The 20243-nt window shown below is 55.5% G+C and overlaps 8 protein-coding genes across 9 annotated transcripts; 2 read left to right on the top strand and 6 right to left on the bottom strand.

Moving 5' to 3' along the window:
- Positions 1–39: 39 nt before the first annotated feature.
- On the bottom strand, positions 40–1197 carry JDV02_009489 (uncharacterized protein; the record flags this gene model as incomplete). Its single annotated transcript, XM_047991154.1, has 3 exons — positions 40–800; positions 901–1054; positions 1120–1197. 3 exons carry the CDS (start codon positions 1195–1197, stop codon positions 40–42), a joined length of 993 nt encoding a protein of 330 aa, XP_047847164.1.
- Positions 1198–3940: 2743 nt separating this feature from the next.
- On the top strand, positions 3941–5846 carry JDV02_009490 (uncharacterized protein). Its single transcript, XM_047991155.1, has 2 exons — positions 3941–4469; positions 4573–5846. The coding sequence occupies exon 2, from the start codon at positions 4817–4819 to the stop codon at positions 5561–5563; it is 747 nt and encodes a 248-aa protein (XP_047847165.1). The 5' UTR covers positions 3941–4469; positions 4573–4816; the 3' UTR covers positions 5564–5846.
- A 2000-nt stretch (positions 5847–7846) lies between these two features.
- JDV02_009491 (uncharacterized protein) lies at positions 7847–8668 on the bottom strand (the record flags this gene model as incomplete). Its single annotated transcript, XM_047991156.1, has 1 exon — positions 7847–8668. One exon carries the CDS (start codon positions 8666–8668, stop codon positions 7847–7849), a length of 822 nt encoding a protein of 273 aa, XP_047847166.1.
- A 434-nt stretch (positions 8669–9102) lies between these two features.
- JDV02_009492 (uncharacterized protein) lies at positions 9103–9859 on the bottom strand (the record flags this gene model as incomplete). The annotated part of the gene is made up of 2 exons (XM_047991157.1): positions 9103–9253; positions 9309–9859. The coding sequence occupies 2 exons, from the start codon at positions 9857–9859 to the stop codon at positions 9103–9105; spliced, it is 702 nt and encodes a 233-aa protein (XP_047847167.1).
- A 316-nt stretch (positions 9860–10175) lies between these two features.
- On the bottom strand, positions 10176–12091 carry JDV02_009493 (uncharacterized protein). Its single transcript, XM_047991158.1, has one exon. It carries the CDS (start codon positions 11987–11989, stop codon positions 10391–10393), a length of 1599 nt encoding a protein of 532 aa, XP_047847168.1. The 5' UTR covers positions 11990–12091; the 3' UTR covers positions 10176–10390.
- A 536-nt stretch (positions 12092–12627) lies between these two features.
- Positions 12628–13319, bottom strand: ERV14 (COPII-coated vesicle protein; the record flags this gene model as incomplete). The annotated part of the gene is made up of 4 exons (XM_047991159.1): positions 12628–12720; positions 12788–12854; positions 12917–13072; positions 13216–13319. 4 exons carry the CDS (start codon positions 13317–13319, stop codon positions 12628–12630), a joined length of 420 nt encoding a protein of 139 aa, XP_047847169.1.
- A 1286-nt stretch (positions 13320–14605) lies between these two features.
- On the bottom strand, positions 14606–17212 carry fma1 (Methionyl aminopeptidase). Its single transcript, XM_047991160.1, has 6 exons — positions 16705–17212; positions 16284–16639; positions 16186–16216; positions 15818–16134; positions 15077–15623; positions 14606–15018 (listed from the first exon to the last, which is right to left on the bottom strand). Exons 2-6 carry the CDS (start codon positions 16425–16427, stop codon positions 14891–14893), a joined length of 1167 nt encoding a protein of 388 aa, XP_047847170.1. The 5' UTR covers positions 16428–16639; positions 16705–17212; the 3' UTR covers positions 14606–14890.
- Positions 17213–17516: 304 nt separating this feature from the next.
- Positions 17517–20094, top strand: BNA4 (Kynurenine 3-monooxygenase). 2 transcript variants are annotated; one of them, XM_047991161.1, is made up of 4 exons: positions 17517–18123; positions 18365–18582; positions 18665–19087; positions 19164–20094. In XM_047991161.1, exons 1-4 carry the CDS (start codon positions 18012–18014, stop codon positions 19923–19925), a joined length of 1515 nt encoding a protein of 504 aa, XP_047847171.1. In that variant the 5' UTR covers positions 17517–18011; the 3' UTR covers positions 19926–20094. The 2 variants fall into 2 exon arrangements, with proteins under 2 accessions (XP_047847171.1, XP_047847172.1); XM_047991162.1 differs by having other exon boundaries at positions 18365–19087.
- Positions 20095–20243: the final 149 nt, after the last annotated feature.

Genomic DNA, 20243 nt, shown 5'->3' on the forward strand with positions numbered 1-20243 from the left:
CACGGCCATCGCCGCCATCGTCCTGGGCCCCTGGGCCCATCACCGCTCATGCGACCGGCCGTCCCCTTTGCCAAACAAGTTTGTTTGCGATCCAAAGAAGGGATTTGGTTGGAATGAATTGTGCAGGGGGGGATGCGACTGCAGCGCTCCGTCATAGACGCAAGGTCTCTTCATATCGTCAGGCGCTCCTGCGACGCTCATCTCGCCCCTATAGATCTCTACCACGTTGACGAGTGGATAGATGAGCAAGAGCATTGACAGGAGCTGGCCGAAACTCCAAACCTTTTCGCCCTGATCGCTCAGTCTGACAGACGGCCGGCCAAAAGCCTGGGACAAGAGACCGATGCGAATGGCGGCCCCCACGGCGATGGCAGCCATAAGCGACAGTCCGGCAAGTTGCACGGATTTGACAAATCGCGGCTCGCGGCTATGAAGATACCACGTTGCCAAGACGAAGATGAAGCAGTTTCCAGCAATGACAACAATGGTTCCCACGTATGAGAGGCTGGCGTTGGGCGCGGCTCCGTCTCCAGCGACCTGCCACACACAAGCGATGGGCAGGGTGGAGCGTTCCATGCCCTTGGACACAGCTTGAAGCACGAAGACGCCCGAGACGCTCGATAGAGCCAGGTTGACGAACATGAGAAACTGCCGTAGCCATCGGATCACCCAGTCGCGACGGTAATCGCGAACTAGCGCAAGCAGCGTGGCGTTGTGAGTTGCCATGGAGAGCAAGGACAGCATCCATATCAAGAAGAAGTGGTAAGGCACTAGCGAATTCATCTTGGCCAGCCCGACACCTAGCAGCGGCGTCAGCCTCGCAACGCGGCATAATAACTGCTACAGGTTACTTGGCGCGTTCCGCGCCGCAGGCGGGCCGAGCGCCACGGGGCGACTTACTCTGGATGCCAATGCCCTGCAGTATCTGGGAGTCGCTGTATCCACTTAGGAGTTTTCGCCGGATCGTCGACGGCTTGCCTCGCATCTCGCCGACAACGACTGTGGCCGACAAGATAATGGCTAGGCCCGCGGTGGCCATGAATGATAGGAGGATCTAGAACGATACTCAGCAACTCTGCATGCAATCTGACGATTTCGCCCGTGAGGCGCGCGACGTACCCCTGTGCCTGCGACACCCGCGTCACTCGGGGTTGATTCGGGAGCATCCGTGCACCGAAGCGGATCCTCAAAAGCCATTGCGAAATTCTGACGAGCCCAGCAGGATGGAAAGAAATGAGAAAGGTGGCGGCGGGCTCGCGACAAAGGCGGCATTTCAACGAAAATATACCACGACCAACCCGGCACGCGTCCACTTTGCCAGGGAGGCCCAGCCAGTGTGTTGATGCGATGACGCTATACCTCCAGGGGTACCATTCCTGCACTTGAGGCGAAACGTCAATTTGTCTGGGTCAGGGACGTGGCGACCAGAACTACTGGCTGCCAGCGGCGTTGGCCCTCGGCACCAAAGTAGCCTAGGCGGCTAACAGCCCGATCAAGGTGCCGGTGTTTGTCGTCAGCTTCTGGCGCATGACACCGCCCGTCACTCGTACATGCCTTCTTAGCCTGAAGGGCGCAACACAGTGCCAGGGAAGAAGGGCTTCTTCACGCCGATCGAGTTGCGAACTCCCAGCAAAGATGAGACGGGGCGGCGGCCTGTTAATATTGGCGTGGGATTACTGCACGTTTTTATTGCAAACGGCGACGAGATGGCTCTTAGGCAATACGCGTTGCGAAGGCTCTAATAGGCGGGTGCCTTGCGGGTGTACTGAGCAGTCCACGAAGCACCTGCGCCCGCACTACGTACAAGGACAGGTCGCCACGCGGAGCGCGGAGCGGACGAGAGGCGGTGACCCTGTCGACCGTGGTAGGGCGCCGATGAAGCCGCGCTTCCCCATGTCGAGAAACAGGGCTCTGATGAGGGCGGGCCGAGCGCTGAGGTATGTCGCAAATATGTGAGGTGTGTGTGTGTGTGTGTACGAGGAGGGTCTGCGACAAGGGACGAGGAAGGTGCACTTCGCAAACCCAGCGTCTGCGAGCAGCATGACACAGTACGTACGGACCACGTCGTGCCATGGCGAGGATGAATGATGGTACGTACGTACGAAGGAGGTGTTTGGCCCGTGCCTGGGGCCCGACGTGTTGGAAACGGGGCAATTGTTGACCGTATGGCAAATCAGGAGCAGCCAGGTTCATTTCGATTTGAGGTTGCAATGATGTTGACTCTCGTACAGGGCTACTACAGTACTACCTGCCGAATTACCGTAGCCACAGGACAGAGAGGGTGAGGACAGTACCGGCTGTTGTTGAAGCCTCACGGGTTCACAGGCAAGTACGTGTCAAGTACGTACTGTAGGTACGTAGGTATGCACGGGACACTCTAATGAAGGCGAAATTGCCGTCTGGTGACAAAAAAGAAAAAAAATGTGAGAGGCAAGATGTCGTCTCCGCATCTCTCTGGCGCTTGTTCTGCAGCAGCTCGACTGAAGCAAGAGCCGGCCACACGGCGTGGCTGCAGTAGCTCGGCCAGATTATGCAGGCCAGCACGCAGCAAGCAGGGACGCACACATGTATATATACGTATATTGTACGTTGAAGGTGTCGCAGCGCGACAATCTGCGGGCGGGCTCCTGGCCGGTTTGATGCCTCCTCCTATCCTAGGTTCTAGCTTAGAAAACCGGTGAAGCCTCTTAACGGGAACAGGACCTCCCTACGTACTTGCTGCTGCTTGCTTGCTGTGCGCACAGATATCATGAAGGTACGAGTACTAACGTATAAAGTACCTGGAACCAAGTTATTGGGGCGAGCCAGCGGACCCCGACCTGATGATGACAGGCACGGGCCATGAGCAGGCTCGACCGGGCCAGGCAGGGTGAGGGACGGCGGAGCGCGCTGGTCGAGGCAGACACGGGATGGCCGGGGGGGGGCTGATGGTTGAGATGCCCATGCGCGCGACGGTTTAATTGATTGATTGATCGATTGACTGACGACGAGCCGGGGCAAAGACACGAGGCATCCGTTGGGCCGTGTCGAATGCAAGCATGCAAGCATGCATGCATCAAATATGGGCGGTTTCATCCAAGACGGTCCGGGCGGCTGCCTGACGACGGCACTGCGCCAGCATCCCATGCCTGCAGCGGGACGCGTGCGTGCGACATGCATACCGGCCTGTTGGTTCACTCTTTCGGGCGGCGACGTGATTGCTCGCTGCAGCATCTCAATTCGCCCTGTCGGCCGCGGAAGGCTTCCGGACTGCATGCAGCTCGCCTGCGGCGGGGACGACATGATGCATTAGTTAGTATTCTCCACGCACAACGAGGCGGGGGGCAGGGACGACGACGACGACGGTACTAAGGTACTTCGTACTTGGTAGTCAAGGTATAGTACAAAAGGTATACGTACAAAGCCCAATATAGATGATAATGGGGCCGTCGCCAGCCCTGCCTGCTGTCGTCGTCCCAATGAATCAATCAACTGACCTGTCAGCAGGTGATCCCGGTCAGCTTTCTCTCCGCTTTGGCTTCCATCCTCGTAGGTAGGTACGCACCGCGCGTCTCTGTACCGTCCTCTTCGATACAGGTAGGTACCTCATGCCTTGCGCGTCTGTCCTCGGCCTCGTTTTCTCGTAGTTAGATTAGTATGGTAACAGCCCGGAACTGGTCAACAGCTTCCCCTGCGTGAGGCATACTACCTAAGTAGTAAGGTATAAGGTGGATAACACGGACAGGATACTAAGGTAGTAGCTGCTTCGGCGACGTTGGTGTGCGTACTGTAGCACCTGAGTACCTTTAGTACTACTAATCTACCTTAGTACCTAGGTACCTACAGGGAAGTAGTACCTTAGTACCAAGGTAAGTACCTTGTGTATAAAGGTACAGGCTGCTGCGCCAAGCAACACCCATCCCATCTGCGAAGTCATCCTATCGGTCTGTGCCCGATGGCCCAATAGTTAACATCTACGACGACGCCCGACACCCCCCTGCCCGTCCTCGTCCATCTCGCCCAACCCAGGCTCCCGGAGCCAGTGCCGGAGACAAATGCCGTCCGCCCTGTTGACTCCGTTCTGGAAGCCCGGTCAGTACTACTAGGTAAGGTAGCAGATGGTAGGCCAAAATGGTGTGGTGTGGTGTGGTGTGGTATGGTGTATAGTACCAAGTGTACAAAGTCATACATGTGGCAATACATGGGTACGACAGGTCTCTCTCAACTTGGGTAACAAGATGCAGGCAGCTACTGCCGACTCGGTACTGCAGCTGCAAGATTCGACGGCCGTAGCAGCAGCAAGGAAGGAGCAGGCGGGTCGGTCGGGGTTCATTCACTCATCCATCCATTCATCCATCCCTCCATCCATCCATGCATTCGCTCGCTCGCTCGCTCGCTCGTTCATTCATTCTTGTGGCCCACCGCGGCGAGGCTGTCTCAGCTGCCGATGAAACACAGCCAACGATACCCAGCGTCTTGATCCCCAACATGTGCGTGCCCCTTTGTCCTGCTTTTCCATCGACCTCATATACCGTACGCCGCTTACAGACCGGGCCCCTCCCGACCTGGTCAGACCCGGGGTCCGCGCCACAGACGGCTTTCAAGTCTTCAAGCGCTGCCGAGAGACGCACCTGACCTGCTTGCTCTCCTCCATTGCCGCAAAATCAGACGACACTCCGTTGCAACAAGATCACAAAGTCTAGCCAGACTTGCCCGGCCAGCTCCGGCCACTTCATGCCCTCAATAAGGCCTGACTCAGAAGCAGTCGAGGCGGCCAACCAAGTTCGCACGAGACGGCGCCTTCGTTGATAGCCATTCTACCAGGCCCCCTTCCACCATGATTATCCTCCCGAGGCTTCCCGCGGCGCCACCAAGAAAACGAGGCCCCGACTTCTACAACAGACATGACTTGCCGGCAACCTATACGGGCGGCGGCCTTGTCAAGCAGACGCTCGTCCAGCACCAGCACCAGCCACTGACACAGCACCAGCCCGCGCCCACATGTCGCTCGCTGCCACCACAGGTGCCCTCGCGCATCGAGCGATTACCCAGCGAGCTCCAGCGAATCATCTTCTCGTATCTCGACTACCAGGCTCTGATACATCTTTCTACCCTGAATCGCTACTTTCACCGCACCATACAGCCTCGAGACATGGCCGATCCTGTCGACATGACCCAGTTCGTGATGCGAGCTGCCAAAGACTTCCCTCAACATCGCCCGAGCGAGAAGGGTCACGACTACAAGCCCGGAAACTTTGAGTGCTACATCTGCTTCCGAGTGCGCTCACCAGATCACTTTGATATGCTGCAGCCCCAGGCTGCCTTTGTCGACACAACAGGCCGCATAGTCCGTGGGCGCGAGCCCGATGCGCGCATCGACAGACAGGTGATGCTTCGTCGATTTTGCATAGATTGCGGTGTCTGCGAGGGTATACATGCCCCTTTCGACTGTTTGACCACGAGAACAGGCAAAGACTTGTGGGTGTGCAACTGCCGACAAGTCTGGTCTAAACCAGGTTGCCTTCGCTGTCCCGATTGTCGAGGGGACTGTCCATTGCGGCCAAGACGCAAGCTCTTGCTGTGACTCGAATCGCGATCGACCTTTCCAGCTAATGCGTCGTTGGTGCTATCAACTGTCTCGCGATGACGTTGTGGTGGGAGCTGGAGAGTAGAGTGTCTCTTCAACCTTCCCCCAACACAAAAGTGTTCGAAGGCGGCCTGTCCCCGTCCGAGGAATTTTTTGGAAAACAAAACCGGGGAGATCGGGCTGGGCGTTCGGCGTTGAGCTTGCGTTGCCGGTCGCAAACCGAGACAAGGCGAGAGACGGCCGTCCTGTAATCACTTTTAATACATACATGCTTTCACTGTCACGTTTCCACACACCACTTACTACTGTGAATGGAAAGCTGCTGTAAGCCTCAAATAGTTTCATACCGCTGTATATTTGCGCCTCTCGTGCCCTCGCTTCCATCCGGAGCAGATCTTGCAAGCGTGGCCGCACGCACACCTTTCATTATTGCCCCAACAATGAGTTGTGTGTCGGCAAGCTGCACTCTCGCATTGTACAGCGATTTGTCCTCCACGTTGGCCTCAGCGGTACCTCTTTCGTCACCAACAAGCCAAGTGTGCAGCATCGAAAACGCTGCATATGGCACATGCCTCGCACTTTCCAGTCAATCATCATCATCGTCAACTTGACTGCCCTTTGGAAACGCCAAGCTAATCTCCCGCGCTACAACGCCCGACCCTCAAGACTCGTCTGCTCTTGTCTCTCTGGCAAGTGCCGGCGTAAAGCCAACGAACGCTGTAAAAGCTCCAGTGGTCGACATCAGGTCACAATCTTCCATTTCGTCTCGTCAGCCTCGCATGACCTTGCCAAATGCTGCCCTCCCGACGCCCATGAATTCGACTTCCTCGCCGTCTTTTGGTGTGGCCGATGCATTCGTCTCGTTCAAAATACCAGCGTGGTAGCTCGACCCTCGTTGGTACCGCTCCAAGCAACGATATAACAGCCCTCGCCAACAACCGTTCTCGCCCGTTTCTCGGCTGAGTGGACTGTGCTTGCTCACTGTTCTCGTCTCCCTCGATAAAGTTTCCGCAAGCCCACGTGCAGATTTCGGCCGGACAGGCGCCTGGGCCATGACAACAACAGGCTGTCACGCCACGTCGGAAGACCATGTGCCGATCATCACCAAACAACTTTCCATGGAAGATTACGTTTCGGAACTAGTCGCGAGAGCTGTTCAGGCGGCATTCAAGGACCGCGATATCGACGGGTCTGTTGCCTGCTTTCTCCCCTGCAGGTTCGCCGGCGCGCAGTGAAACTGACTGTTTCGACCTGGTTCAGTATCCGCGGTGTTGGTGGCGGCAGATTTCCTTCTGCCTCTTCTGCGCCCCTGCCGCCGAGTCTGGACATCTGTATTCCACCCGTCATCACAAAGAATCAATCAGAGCCGCATTTCAGAAACGAATTTTTCGAGATTGGGCCTTCCAAAATTGCGGGCTGGGGCGCCTTTGCTTCCCGAGAGCTACGGCAAGGCCAGGTTATCCTAAGAGAGGCAGCTTTATTCGCTGCCGATTCCACCGACTTGTTCGAGCAATATGATCGGCTGCGACCGGAGGCAAAAGAAGTGGCACTCAGCCTCTATGCCAACAGATTGGCCAAGCCTGGAACTCCTCGAATTCAAGCCATCTGGGTTACCAACCGGTACGTTCCCCCTTGGAGAGTGTGTGCCACGGGATATGTCGTATTGATCAGTTTGACAGCTTCTTCATCGGCGGTCGATGTGCTGGTCTATTCCCCGTGGCTGCCAGATTCAATCACGCCTGTTTTCCGGGGCAAAACATCGATTTCACGTTCGATGACGAGTCACAGTGCTTAGTCCTGACAGTGCGAGCAGGTAAGATTGCGCTCGGTGATGAGCTGACCATCAATTACGGGAGGGATCGAACTTTGGGTGAGCTGTACATGACATACGGGTTCAGATGCAAGTGTGGAGGGTGCCCTGGGCTAAGTGATCAGGATGTTTTGAGACTTACATCTCAGTGGTAGAGGATAGCCGGACCGACAATCCTAGGCCTTTCAGCCGGGCACTGGGTACATCAGGCGTCTGGACAATGGCCTGGATCAACGGCGCAGTGAAGGTGACCGCGACCTGGTCATAACTTCTGCCTCTATTTGGGTTTTCTGAAGCTACCGCAGTATTGTTGTGGTTTGCAGGACGACTATGGGCCTCTGTCTGGGAACTGTTCACCCACAGTCTTCCCGTCAAGGCGAGCGAAAGGGGGTCGGGCGTAGGATTCCCATTTTCCTCTGCTTATCAGGGTTATTCGGGTCAATATCCTTGAGGACATCGGTGTGTTTGGTTCAGACAAGACCCAAAAAGGCAGCAAAATCGTCCTCCCAGTCGGTGCCCTGCGTCCGCCGTGTAGATTGAGGCTCGAAGGTCCATAACCCTTGCTCGTTTCTCGTAAGCGCGACTTGAATTTTGCCCAAATCGTCGAGGCCTTTGGGTAGATTCATTTTCTCGGGGCCTAGGGCGAGGATCTGGGGATCTATGTGGCTGAAAAGCATGGGCAATGAATCCCCCTTCCACGCAACAACACCGTCCCGAGCGCTTGCGACGATGGTGCCGACAAGGTAATAAAGGCTAATGAGGAAGAAGATGCCAGGGTAAATCATCCAGTACCACTGTACATGGACGTAGCTCGCAAGCTTGGAGGCGCTCCCTTCGTATTTCATACCGCTTGGGTCTCTGATGGTTCCGTGCTCGCGCACCTCGTTGGTCATTATCAGGGTCATCTTGTCGATCCAAGAGTTCAAGTCGCCTGTCGCTCGCCACATTGCTTCGATCCAATCCGATGAGTAGTTGTCGAGTCCGGGATTGCGTTCGAAAGAACCGCTTATCAGTGTGTTCATAAAGCTTCGTAGAGCCCCAAGGGCCTTGGCCGATACACTGTATCTTGACCGCTCCGGCAGGTCCATCAGTGTTGGCATGTTGACGAAGACGTGCTCATCTTGGTGGGCGCTTGTCGCTGCCTCAAACTGCGTTTCATTCCAGACTGCCACGAGGGCTTGGCTCGGACGTCCGTCGAAGACGGTGATGTTGAATGTCTTGAGGCAGAACCATAGGGTGCAACGGGCGCCCGTGGCACGAGTAACGTCGGCCCTTTTGTTGGCGGTTATCATCTCAAAGTCGCAAATAAGCGCCTGTTTGGTTCCATTTCTTTTGCGCGGATCAGGTTGAAGAGGGTTCACAAGGAAAAAGTCCGCGTCGGCCCCTGGAGCAACAGATATGTTCGTTATAGCTGATACACTGTAAGCGCAGGACTCTGCTCCATGTCCACAAAGCTCCTTGACCTCGACTGGAGTGTATTGGCCACAGACTGCCAAAGTCGGGAACACTGGCCAGGTGCAGTTTGCGGTGTCACACTGGGGTTCGAGAGGCCGGGCCTGGGCCGCCAGGATGCCACTGTAGACCGCCGCCTTGGTAGACAAGGCCAATACATCGTCTCCAAGACCAGTTCCAATGTCAGCGCTTGGTCCCATGAGCAGTGTAGAGGACGTCTTGCTATGGCGCATCGCTGCGTACCGTCTTTCATGCCCCCAGGCGTAGCACTGTCCTAATAGTCGCTTCGGAAAGGAGCGGGCGCTGGCCTGTTCATCTCATTCATGTACACGATGGGTTCCTGAACGTAGACAAACAGCTGTTGGGAGACTGTTTCGAAGCTATGCGTTACGATGATGATAATGGCTCCGATACACGACAAGTGCCTACCTTTCGATTAGTAGGCTGAGAAGGTGTGACTTGTTCATGGGACCAGCTCACAGGCCACGGAGCCTCCAGAGCAAGTTTAGGCTTCCCAAAAGCCCACAAGAGGCTTTACCAAAGAGCTTAAAGTCGTCTAGCTTAGCGCAGCGATGTGTCCGCACCTGGTGGGACTTTGAGAACCAGATCCAGGCACCTTGGCAAATGCAAGACTCGACAATGCTGCTCAGAGTTACTCTTACGAGTGTCATGATGGCTATGACAACCATGTCGAGCTGCAAACCGGAGCCGAAATCAGGAGCCAGCTTCCCGTCGAAATGCCACAGGAGGATTGAGAGAACGGCGAGCCCGGCGATGCAGACGACAGCACAGCGGTACTCGTCGGTCCACCATCTGAAGTCGGAAGCAATGGAGCGTTTCCGTGGTGATTCGGTGTAAGCATATGCAGGTTTCTCCTCTTCTTTGGGCTCTCCGATAGGTCCCTCCATCTCGCCGCCGTCTAGAGATTGTGACTTCAGCATGGACGCTACGACGGGACCGCGAACGAAGGCCTGACCGTCCACCAGGGGTGCTGATGGTCGCAGGTATGGGGAAGAAATTGGCGTAGACATGACCGCTCATCGACTATGGGCAGGTAGATATGCCGGCGGAGCCGTTTGTCAAACGGCGCCTGCGGAGGTCTCGGTGTGGTGGTCGGTCAGTAGGTAATGTCGGCCAGAGGATGAGGGAGCGTGTGGACAGCCTGCGCCTGAGCGAGGCAGGGTGGCAGCTATTCCAGGTTGGGAGAAGATTCCGGCCTGTGGCCCATAAATCGAAGCAACTCTGGGCTCGATATCGAAACCAATTTGTGGCAGGTGGGCAGGAGCTCTTGCCTCGCCGAGTGCCTCGCCGAGTGCCACGCCCACAGCATGAGCATATTCGCCCAATGTCCATATTCGTGTTAACAACTCGCACAGAAGACTGTCTGTACACATGAAAACGGGGGCATAAAGCCAGGATTGCCATGCTACCGCAAGCTGTATTACAGTCGCGACGACTGTCTCCGCTCCGACAAACGTTTTTCTAATCAATCATGCCGGATATGCCTTAACGCCACGCCATGTATCAATGCCAACCAAGTTTGTCAAGACGAGTTTACAATATTAGTCCCAATAACGAATGTCGCCGTCCAGTCCCGCGGTGGCCACCTTGCTAGTCTCCTGGGGGTGCCACTTGACGCACGTCAAGGCCTGGTTGCCCGCCTTCAACTTGTGGTACATCTTGCAAGTCTTCCAGTCCCAAAAGCACACGAAACCCGCCGAGTCCCCTGATGCCAGAAACTGTCCGTCTGGACTGCAGTCAAGGTCAATGGCCAGGCCAGCATTGTTGTGACCGCGGTAGCTTTTCTTCCGATTTTGGCGGAATTTGTCGTTGGCGCCGTACACCAATATCTGATTGTCCGAGCTCTGATAGGCGACATACTTGCCACTCGGGTGAGCCGCTGCGTTTGTCATCGGGTACATGTCGGGCTCGGCAATATATTTGATGGGTACTGGAATGTTATAGTCCCATGCGCGAAGCGATTTATCATCGGATGTTGTCATGAAACGGCGATTCCCATCAACGAAAGTGATGGTGTTGATGGCAGCGAGGTGGTGATCGTACTCTTGGACGACTTCGTTCGGAGTGCGCGTGTCAAATTGTACAATCTTCTTGTCCGACATACCTGCTAGGAACTCGTTCGCGTGCTCTGGGTCCGGGTTGAATTTGACGACATGGGGCGTCTTGCCCGTCGAGAATTTGCTGATGCATTTGCCAGTCTCCGTGTCCCAAAGCTTCATCATCCTATCGTACGAGGACGAAAGAAACTGCGTGCCAGAAGCGTTGAAGCAAATGTCCGAAACCGCCTTAGAATGGCCGGAGTATGATCGCAGCAGCTCCCTTTGATGGTAGACATCCCATATCTTGATCGTAGCATCGGCGCCCGATGACAGTAGCAGGTGCCCAGATGCCGGGAAGAAACGCAATGCCGTGACAGCTGCGGAATGGCCCCTCCACGTATGAATTTGCTTCTTGGGGATGTAATTGGTGACGCTGCCGACATCCTTGCGTAAATCGACATCGAGGTCTTGGGGAACATGCATGTACGTCCTACCCTGATAGTCGTACTGTTCGGAGCCGTGGAATTTGGTCGTTTCTTCGCCTCGCTCCTCAACCTCTTTTCGGCGAGCGATCGATGCTGTCGGAGGTAGAACAACCGTCCCGCTCTCCACGACATCCTCCTCCTCTTCTTCTTCCTCGACTTCTTCGTATTCGTCATCGCTCGCCAGTTCCTCATCGCTTCCGACCACGTCGAACTTGTCTGTCGAATACTTGGCCCAGGGACCGACGTAGGCACCGGGGCCCTCCGCCACTGCAGCATTTCCTTTCCGCTCTCGAGCAGCTCGTATGCGCGCAGCCTCGGTCCTCGCCTGGGCGTTGCTCTGGTATTCTCTCTCCGGGCCTCCTCGCCTCTCGACGGCGCGATGTTTGGTTCGGAAAGTGTGCTCACTTAGAAACGTCTCTTCCGCGTGGCCCGTCAAGACATTCTTCCGCTTCTGCTTGCTCGCATCCTCTCTAAAGGGATTAGCCGGGCCTAAGTTGGGCTTGGAAAGGTTGTCGGCAGTATATGGCACGACGGTGTGCTCTTGCTCTGTTTGTTGCCGTACAACAAGCGCGTCCTGAGGCGCCATATTTGGCGGATATTCCCCAAAATCTGCCATTTGGGAATTTTTGTCTAGTCGACTCTCCCTCGCTGAAGCGACTTGTCCACGACAGAAAGAAGCACTGCAGAAAGGTAGACCGCCCGGGCGGGGAATCCGTTTCGTCATCACGTGATCCTATTTGAGGACGAAGACTGGGCCGCCATTGAGCAATTCCTGAGCAGAGCCTGAAAGAGTCAGTTGAAAGCACAGGGCCAGGATGCAACTGACTTTTAAGAGCGCTTAGATTGAACTGGATTCATTCACCTGTCGTTTAAAATTTATCATTATTCAACAGTGCCGCCTGTGCAACAAGCCGTTGGTAAACTATGTTGCTACAACTATTCCCCCCCTCCCCCCCCCCAAAACTCCAGAATCCTCTCCGTCGTGCAAGGCTGCCACCCTCCTTCAAATGATGTGGCCACGGATATGCTGCAGTTACGAATCATGCCATTGTGCTCGTGTCACTTGCGTGAAGCCTGCTTTCTGTCGCCCTTGCCAGATCCATGAAATCGCATCTACTGCCCATACCGAGAGAAGCGGACCCCTCCTCGGCTTCACCCATGCTTCAACATGAACTGGTTCGCCGATAGCACACCTTCCGGTGTCTCGGGTCTGGTGCGAACCCTGTAGAATGACAGAACAAGAAGACGCCGTCTTTAGGACGACTCGTCCCGAATCAGGGCAACAATCATGCTGTAGAGGTAAAAAAAGAACATGACAAGATGAAAGCCAAGCTTCGCAAAGGATTCCTAATCATTGTATGAGCCAAGGTTCTTACCACGACGAGAACAGCAACATGGGGCGGGCGTGGCGTACCTTCTTGTGGACATTGAGCTTGCGGAAGATCTCGGTCGCATCCAAGAGATGCGTGTTCTCGACGATCCTGTCAAAGATTAGGGATGGATATCACAGCAGTGAGTTGGATGCCAACTGTGGCCAACGTACTTCTTCGCATTCCAGGCAAGTAGCGGCAGGTTGAGGACAAGAGCCAGCCAGTAGCCGTTAATGAGGAAAAGAAATGTAAGGAAGCCATGAACGGCCGCTTCGGGGATGATGTAGGCGTTGAGGCGGTTGCAAAGCTCGATCGGATTGATGTAGTCACTATTCGAGCCTTTGATTAGCCAGAGCGCATTCCACCACGCAGAACGAGCATCGCACCGACACGGCCGAGGAGCCTTATGCACGGCCAGTTCCAACTTGTGTCAGATACGGCAAGCGTGCGGCAGATAGAGGGGCTTGCGTACCATTCCAAGTCGCTGTACATGATGGTGAAGAAGACCTGTAGGAACAGGTTGACCGCGTTGATCAACACAGCCAGCAGGAAAAGCCATGCTTCGCCGGACATCATGATGTATTCGTGTTGCTTGGACGAGATCGAGGGACGGGTTATGCTGTAGCGGTCGAGAAGATTCGAAGGAAGCGTTTGAGGAACCGGGATGGGGATGCTCGAGGGCGAGCTCCGGATGCGGGTGACAGTCGTCGGGCGAGCGGGGGTGGGTCAGTCGCGTCGAGGAAGGCACGATGCAGCTAGAAAGGAGTCTCGGCGAGGATGCCGCGTAGTTTGGCGACGGGCTGAAGATATATGGATGCCAGTAGGCGACGCGAAGGGGGCACCGATGCTAAGGAAGAACGGCGGGAAGCAGAGAGAACATGCGAGGCTGGGAACTGGCCTGCGATATTATTTGTGGTGTGGTGCTGGTGGAGGTGCCCGTAGTAGCGGATGCCCGGCGACTGGGAGCAGCACGCGCTCGAGCTTTTGGAGGCGCCCAGTGGGGACCATTGCTGCTGGCGCAGGATCCAGTGCACGCTGCCCTGTTCGTACCTCTAGTATGCAGTTAGGTACCCTAGTACTTACCCTTCCTTGGCATGGGTTCGAGTGGCCACCCGGACTTTGGGTGGAATATTGCGCCGAGTGGTCAGCTGTGGCCGGCCCAAGGTGCCTAACGTACCTGCTGTACGTCTAGTACGTCAGGTACCTTGCAGGCTGACAGGCAGGTCTGGGTTTGCGTGGCATCGTCGCGCGAATTTCAGTGCACCTACCTTACCTGTAGGTATCTAGCTACGTACCTAGGTGCATGAGTTGTTGCCAGTACCTTGCATCCATTTTCCTCGCCCGCCCGCTTCACACAGTGACGACCGACGGGTACAGCGACGGGGTCGGCCGGTAAACCACCGACCGCCGTCTCCGGCCGCCCCCTTCTTCGAAACGTGAGCGAAAGGCCTGCCCCGGGGTGCCCGTCAGAAAGCCGCACCATGCGTGCCCTACCCATGGCCTCTTTGTGCACTGCAAAAAGTACGAGAGTGATGCGAGGTGACGGTAGGCAACCATCCGTGACCAAGGGCGGCCCGGCTGTGAGGTAGATGGCAGAAGGATCACTGTGGCACTCCTGCTCCGATGTGTCGCCGTTGTCGTCTGTCGCGTACGCGATGGCTGGGACGCCTCACGCGTACCTATGCAGCGCTGCCAGTATCAGGCTTCCAGTGACACGAGCGATTAGAATCATGACTACACCGTACTGCCCTCAAATCGTGCAGCCGGTGCAGTCTGAGATGTGCCTCGAACACCGCGCCCGAAATCCATGGGTTTCTGGAACGAGAAGTAGCTATTTTCGCCGCAAGTCCTGCGGCAACGTGGCATGATTCCTGGCAATATACACCCGCACCATTGGCAAACGTCGCACACACACCCACACCAGTCTTGGGCTCATGGCCTTCGTGCTCAAGCTACCTGTTATCTACCCGCGCCTCGACTCGATGCAGATGGCTTCGTCACCTCAGCCCAGTACATGGCCTGTTTGGTCCCGCAGAGCCCAAGTATCCTACCACCATAGTCGTCATGGGCTCCGGTTGGCCCCATGCAATATCTCTACTTCGTACACGAAGCGATAAAACAAGGCAGTTTTTTGCCACTCCATGCGCCTACGCTGATACGCCATTGCCACCGTCACCGTCACCTAACGCAGAGATTGCTATAGGGCCGCCGGGAGAGTCTGGCTGCCGCGCCGTCAAAATCTCGACACCGTCTTCCGTAACAAGAAGAGTATGCTCTGTGCACAATGTCAGCATGCCTGAGCCTTCCACACCGGCACAAGCATCTCCACTTACCGAATTGCGCCGTCCGCTTGCCGTCAATGGTGGTGCTGGTCCAGTTGTCCGGCCAAGTGATGTCGCGGTACTTGCCAAGAGCGATCATGGGCTCGATCGTGAAAGTCATACCAGGCTTGCACTCACCGACGGCCTTATTCTTCGCGTAATGAGGCACATTGGGTGCACAATGGAAGAGCTTGTTGATACCGTGACCGCAGTAGGTGCGAATAACACTGCAGTCCTTCTTCTTGGCGTGCTTCTCAATGATGTTGCCGAACTCGCGTATGAGGACACCGGGCTTTACCGCCTTGATCGCCTCTTCAAGGCATTCCCGGGCTGCCTCCACTACACGCACGTTCTCCGGATCAGCTCTGGCCTTGTCGCCGATGTAGTATGTCTCGTTGAGATCGGCGTGGTAGCCCTCGTGATAAAGGGATATGTCGATGTTGAGGATGTCACCGTCGAGCAAGACGCGCTGGTCGGGAATGCCGTGACAAATGACTTCATTTACCGAGGTGCAACAAGACTTGGGGAAGTGGTTGTAGTTCAAAGGCGATGGATAAGACTGAGATGTAATGTCAGCGTACTTGTTCTGGCTTATGATGACGGCCTGTCCATCGCTCTGTCCCGAGTTTTCGTCAGGTTGTAGGCTTTGGTAAGGCCGTCGGATTCCTTCCCAAGTACCAAGTTCGACCAACTGCCTTGCGCGAGCCTCTAACGTGGATTAAGGGAACGTTCTGTCCCGACGGGACTGCTCACATTTCTCTCGATGCATGCTTTGTGGACCACCTCATCGATGTAATCGGTGGTGACCCCAGGCTTTGCGGCGGCAGCGGCAATGTCGAGGACTTCTCGAGCAAGTCGACAGCTCTTGCGCATGGCTGCTTGCCCGGCCGCGTCTAAGATCTCGATCTTATTGCGGGTGGCCAGATTGCGGCTGTATCTCGGGTTGCCATCTTGCCACCAGACGGGATGGGGGATCGTCTTGGGCAAGGTTCGATGCTCCGACAGCGGATAAACAGGTCGCAGGGGTCCCGAAAAGGGGAAGCTCGGGAATGGGTTATAGAGTCCGGTAGCTGGGTCTGGTGAGATTGCTTTCGGCGCGACGAAGTGGTGGAGGAGTTTACTCTGTGACTTGTGCATGCCCCGGTGGTGACTCTGTGCAGGCGGGGTCAGTCTGCTGTCTCTTGGTCACGGCTGCGCCCAGAGCGCCGCGTCGACGTACCCAGTTCTTCTTGAAGCATTCCTGTGAGCAGAAGAAGCTGTCCTTGACGCCGAGTTTCAGGCAGGTAGGGCATTGCAAGGACCCGGCCTCGTTCTCACAGTCGGCGCTCAAGCATTTTTTTTTCGTGGGTGGTTCGGAAGTCATGACTGATGATCGGATGGCACCACTGCGCTGCGCTGTAGGGTTATGGGGAGCGTAAAGGGCAAAACCCGAAGAGTGTGCGCAAAGGACGCGGCGTGGTTTAGTACCTAAGTGACCACGGTCTGACGATGCAAGCTATAGACGCTGATGGAGATGGTATGTGCGAATAAAGCTGGAGCACGGCTTCCTCTTTGCGTTACCGAGTTGGGAAAGGACTTGAGGCATTGTCAGAGGGAGTGGTGTGACTAAGCATTCGTATACTGTACGAAGTACTCCGTACCTGTAGCCGTGGCTGCAGCCTGCCCGGCGAGTCTCACAGAGGCACAAGTAAATTTTGCACCAGGGGCTCCCGCGTGGATCCTCATCACCAGCACAGGCTCAATGAAACGCTCTGTCGGAAGACGGAGCACACGCAGCACGAGTTGCGGCACGAATGGCGACGTGGTTCTCTTGGTTGCGTCCTCATATATAGGCAAGGTACTTGCTATGACGTTATGGCTTTCATCTAGCCAGGCCGTGTCACCGTTGCTTTGTTCCAAGTATTGCGAGCGGAAGTGAGGTCCTGATAAATGAAACCGATAATTTGCCAGAGCTTGGGGCAGTCCCTGCATTGGCCCGCGCGTGCTGGGTCACATGGTTGTAGATGAGTTTTTCTTGAAGACGTCGGCATATCTGCGGGATCGGCCTGGGAGAGGAGCCCCCCGCCCGGGCCCCAAAGAGAGGGGGGGTTCGTAGAATCGTAGTAAAGATGCAATGGCTCTTCGTCTTCGAGGACGAGCGGTTGCATGAGGCGGGCTGTGGAGGGAACCGAGTCCACGCAGCGGTCATGCTCGGCTCCGATTTCATGTTGAGAGGTCGCGTGCTCACTGCTAAGGTACTAAGTACCCAGTAACTTGCTGCCTGGGTACCTTCGTATCGTAGTACCTCTTACCTACTGAGGTGCCGTAGATACTCAGGTACCTATACTGTAGGTTCCTACTTGGGTGATTGGATCAGAGACAGGTGCAGCTAACTAAGGTCCCGGTCTCATTGGCACATGGCAATGCAAAGAGCGACTCTTGCTTGGACATTTTCTTCTCCGTTGGCGTACGTACTGTACTGCCTAGGTACTAACGTGCTGATAAGTAAGGTAATGGTGCGTGCCGTGCAACCACAGTGAGGTAGGTAAGGTTAGTACCTAGGCACTGAGTCACTTATTAGTACCTCTAAATAAGGGATGCCGCGCGGGCCGGCTGGATTGATTGATTGCCTTTTGTCGACATCGGACCCTCCTCACATACACAAGCTGCAAAACTCAGGCCATGGCCCCGTTCCTCGGCCTCGCCACCCCGTGGCCTTGACGTACCTAGCAATTATTGAAGAACTGCTGCAATCGTGCCGCCGCCACCAAAACAGCCGAGAAATTCGCCGCCACGGCAGAAAGTTGCAGCGCATCGCATCGTGTCAAGCGCAAGGCGCCTGAGTCCGGTGTCGCCGTCACTGCGATATTTTAAACTCGGCCACCAAGCTCTTGACGTTTGGCTGCCCGCAACAGCAGCAGCAGCAGCAGCAGGAGCAGCAAGACCACAAACATTGCCCTGAGCCGACATGCCTTCACCGCAAAAGACTGTGATTGTTGGCGCCGGCCCAGTCGGCTCGCTAGCCGCCCTGTACGCCGCACAGAGAGGCCACGACGTCGAGGTGTACGAGCTGCGGCCCGGTACGAGACTCCCTCCCCGCCCCCTAGGTTTTGCCCTCTCCGGTGCGGTCACTGCGTCGCGGCAGAGCCTCGGCCTGCGCGTGCCGACGTCGCGATGCGGCGCGGCGCGTGCGAGGGTTGTTGGGGGTTACATGCCGTCCTCCCTCTGCCGTGTCGACACGACCACCGTATCGTATCGCCTTCGTCGCCGTCAGCCAGCCAGCTAGCCAGACGCTGACGAGCCTCGGGCCCCCTTCCCCAGATTTGCGGAATCCTGGCATTATTCCGCTCAACTTCACAAAGTCTATAAACCTAGCCGTATCTGAGCGCGGCATCAACGCCATGAGGCTGGCCGGCCACCCTACCCTGCTCGAGACGGTCATGGATGGCACGATTCCCATGCGCGGCCGCATGGTTCACGGCAAAGGCCCCACGGGAGCACTGTACGAGCATTCCCAGGACTACGATGTCAAGGGTCGCGTGCGTGCCTCGTGCCCATCCTGGCTTGCACCAACATTTTAGCTGGACCCGTATGCATTGAACCAACGCTGACACTTTGCAGGCCATCTACGCCATTGATCGGTCTGGCCTCAACTCACGCCTGCTTGACGTGCTCGACTGCATGCCCAACGTCAAGCTCTTCTTCAATCACAAGCTCACCGGCGCTGACTTCCGCTCCTGCCGCGCCTGGTTCGAGGCCAAGGACACGGCCGCAACGCCCAACGGCCGGCCAGGGGAGATCGAGATTGGTTTCGACCTCATGATTGGCGCCGACGGTGCGCACTCGGCTGTGCGCTACCACCTGATGAAGTTCTCCCGCATGGACTACCAGCAGGAATACATCGACACGCTGTGGTGCGAGTTTCATCTCGGCCCGCGGCACACCGGCCCCAAGGATGGCCCCTGGGCCAAGTTCCAGATCTCCCCAAACCATTTACACATATGGCCCGGCAAGGACTTCATGTTTATTGCCATTCCTAGCGAGGTGTGTATTTGTTCTGCTGCCTCCCCCTCCGTCCTCCGCCTGGGGATATCCGGCTGACTCCGCCTAAACCGTATAGGATGGGGCATTCACCTGCACTCTCTTTCTACCCAGCAAGCAATTTGGCGAATTGGAGGGCAACCCCTCCAGCTTGCCCGCCTTCTTCGACCGCCACTTCCCCGGTGTTACCGACTTGATTCCCAGCGAGAGCCTAATCTCGTCCTTCCAGGAGAACCCTCATCTCCCTCTCATCAGCCTCAAGTGCAGGCCATACCACCACGGGTCTTCGGGCGTCATCATTGGTGATGCGGCCCACGCCATGGTGCCCTTTTACGGTCAGGGGATGAATGCCGGCATGGAGGACGTGCGCATCCTCTTCTCCATTCTCGACAAGCACGCCGAGGTGTACGGGAACGATCCCGATGAGGAGCCGGCCACTCGGGCCACTTCCATGTCCGCTCTTCAGCGGTCTCTGGCTTTGGCCGAATACTCGACTGTGCGAGCGCCCGATGCCCACGCTATCAACAGCCTAGCCTTGCAGAATTATGTCGAGATGCGGTCGTCAGTATTGTCTAAGCGCTATCGGCTGCGCAAATTCTTTGAGGAGTGTTTGAGCGTTTACTTCCCTGACTTTGGCTGGCAGACTAAGTATGCCCGAGTCAGCTTTAGCAACGAGGGCTATGCAGCAATTGTTCAGCAGAGCGAGCATCAGGGACAGATCTTGATGGAAGGCTTTCTGGCATTGCTTGCCAGCCCCGTTGTTATCATAAGCGCCTATTATCTGCACAAGTATCGCAGGTTTATCTTCTCTGCCGCTATCAACTCATGTACTTGGCATTAGAGCCAGCCAAATTCTCTTATGAGAAGAGCCGGCAGGCTAGTGTCCCTATATCATCATGGGCAACTATTATAACTCGATACTTAAAATAAAATGTTTACTAAAATAGTCTCCTTTATTACTAGCTTCTTATATAATATATATTTAAACAATAGAGTAAAATATAAATAAGAGAATAAAATAGACTACTATTTTATAATATTTTAATATTTATTATATAGTATTATATAATAATAATATTATATATATATTTTACTGTCTCTTGGATTTTTTTCTAACTTAAGGAAGGAGAATTATATATCTTATAAAAAATTAGCCTTA

Source organism: Purpureocillium takamizusanense, chromosome 9, assembly GCF_022605165.1.
Source record: "Purpureocillium takamizusanense chromosome 9, complete sequence".
NCBI classification, from domain to species: domain Eukaryota; kingdom Fungi; phylum Ascomycota; class Sordariomycetes; order Hypocreales; family Ophiocordycipitaceae; genus Purpureocillium; species Purpureocillium takamizusanense.

What these genes read in the sequence shown, in the direction of transcription:
- fma1 (XM_047991160.1), bottom strand. Translation starts at nt 16,427, where the DNA reads ATGACTTCCGAACCACCCACGAAAAAAAAATGCTTGAGCGCCGACTGT. An exon ending in GGGCATGCACAAGTCACAGA is followed by an intron (nt 16,135 to 16,185) that starts GTAAACTCCTCC and finishes CACCAGACCCAG; the next exon opens with CTACCGGACTCTATAACCCA. An exon ending in CAAGCGGACGGCGCAATTCG is followed by an intron (nt 15,019 to 15,076) that starts GTAAGTGGAGAT and finishes CATTGTGCACAG; the next exon opens with AGCATACTCTTCTTGTTACG.
- JDV02_009493 (XM_047991158.1), bottom strand. Translation starts at nt 11,989, where the DNA reads ATGGCAGATTTTGGGGAATATCCGCCAAATATGGCGCCTCAGGACGCG.
- JDV02_009490 (XM_047991155.1), top strand. Translation starts at nt 4,817, where the DNA reads ATGATTATCCTCCCGAGGCTTCCCGCGGCGCCACCAAGAAAACGAGGC.
- BNA4 (XM_047991161.1), top strand. Translation starts at nt 18,012, where the DNA reads ATGCCTTCACCGCAAAAGACTGTGATTGTTGGCGCCGGCCCAGTCGGC. An exon ending in GGTGTACGAGCTGCGGCCCG is followed by an intron (nt 18,124 to 18,364) that starts GTACGAGACTCC and finishes CCCCTTCCCCAG; the next exon opens with ATTTGCGGAATCCTGGCATT. An exon ending in TTATTGCCATTCCTAGCGAG is followed by an intron (nt 19,088 to 19,163) that starts GTGTGTATTTGT and finishes TAAACCGTATAG; the next exon opens with GATGGGGCATTCACCTGCAC.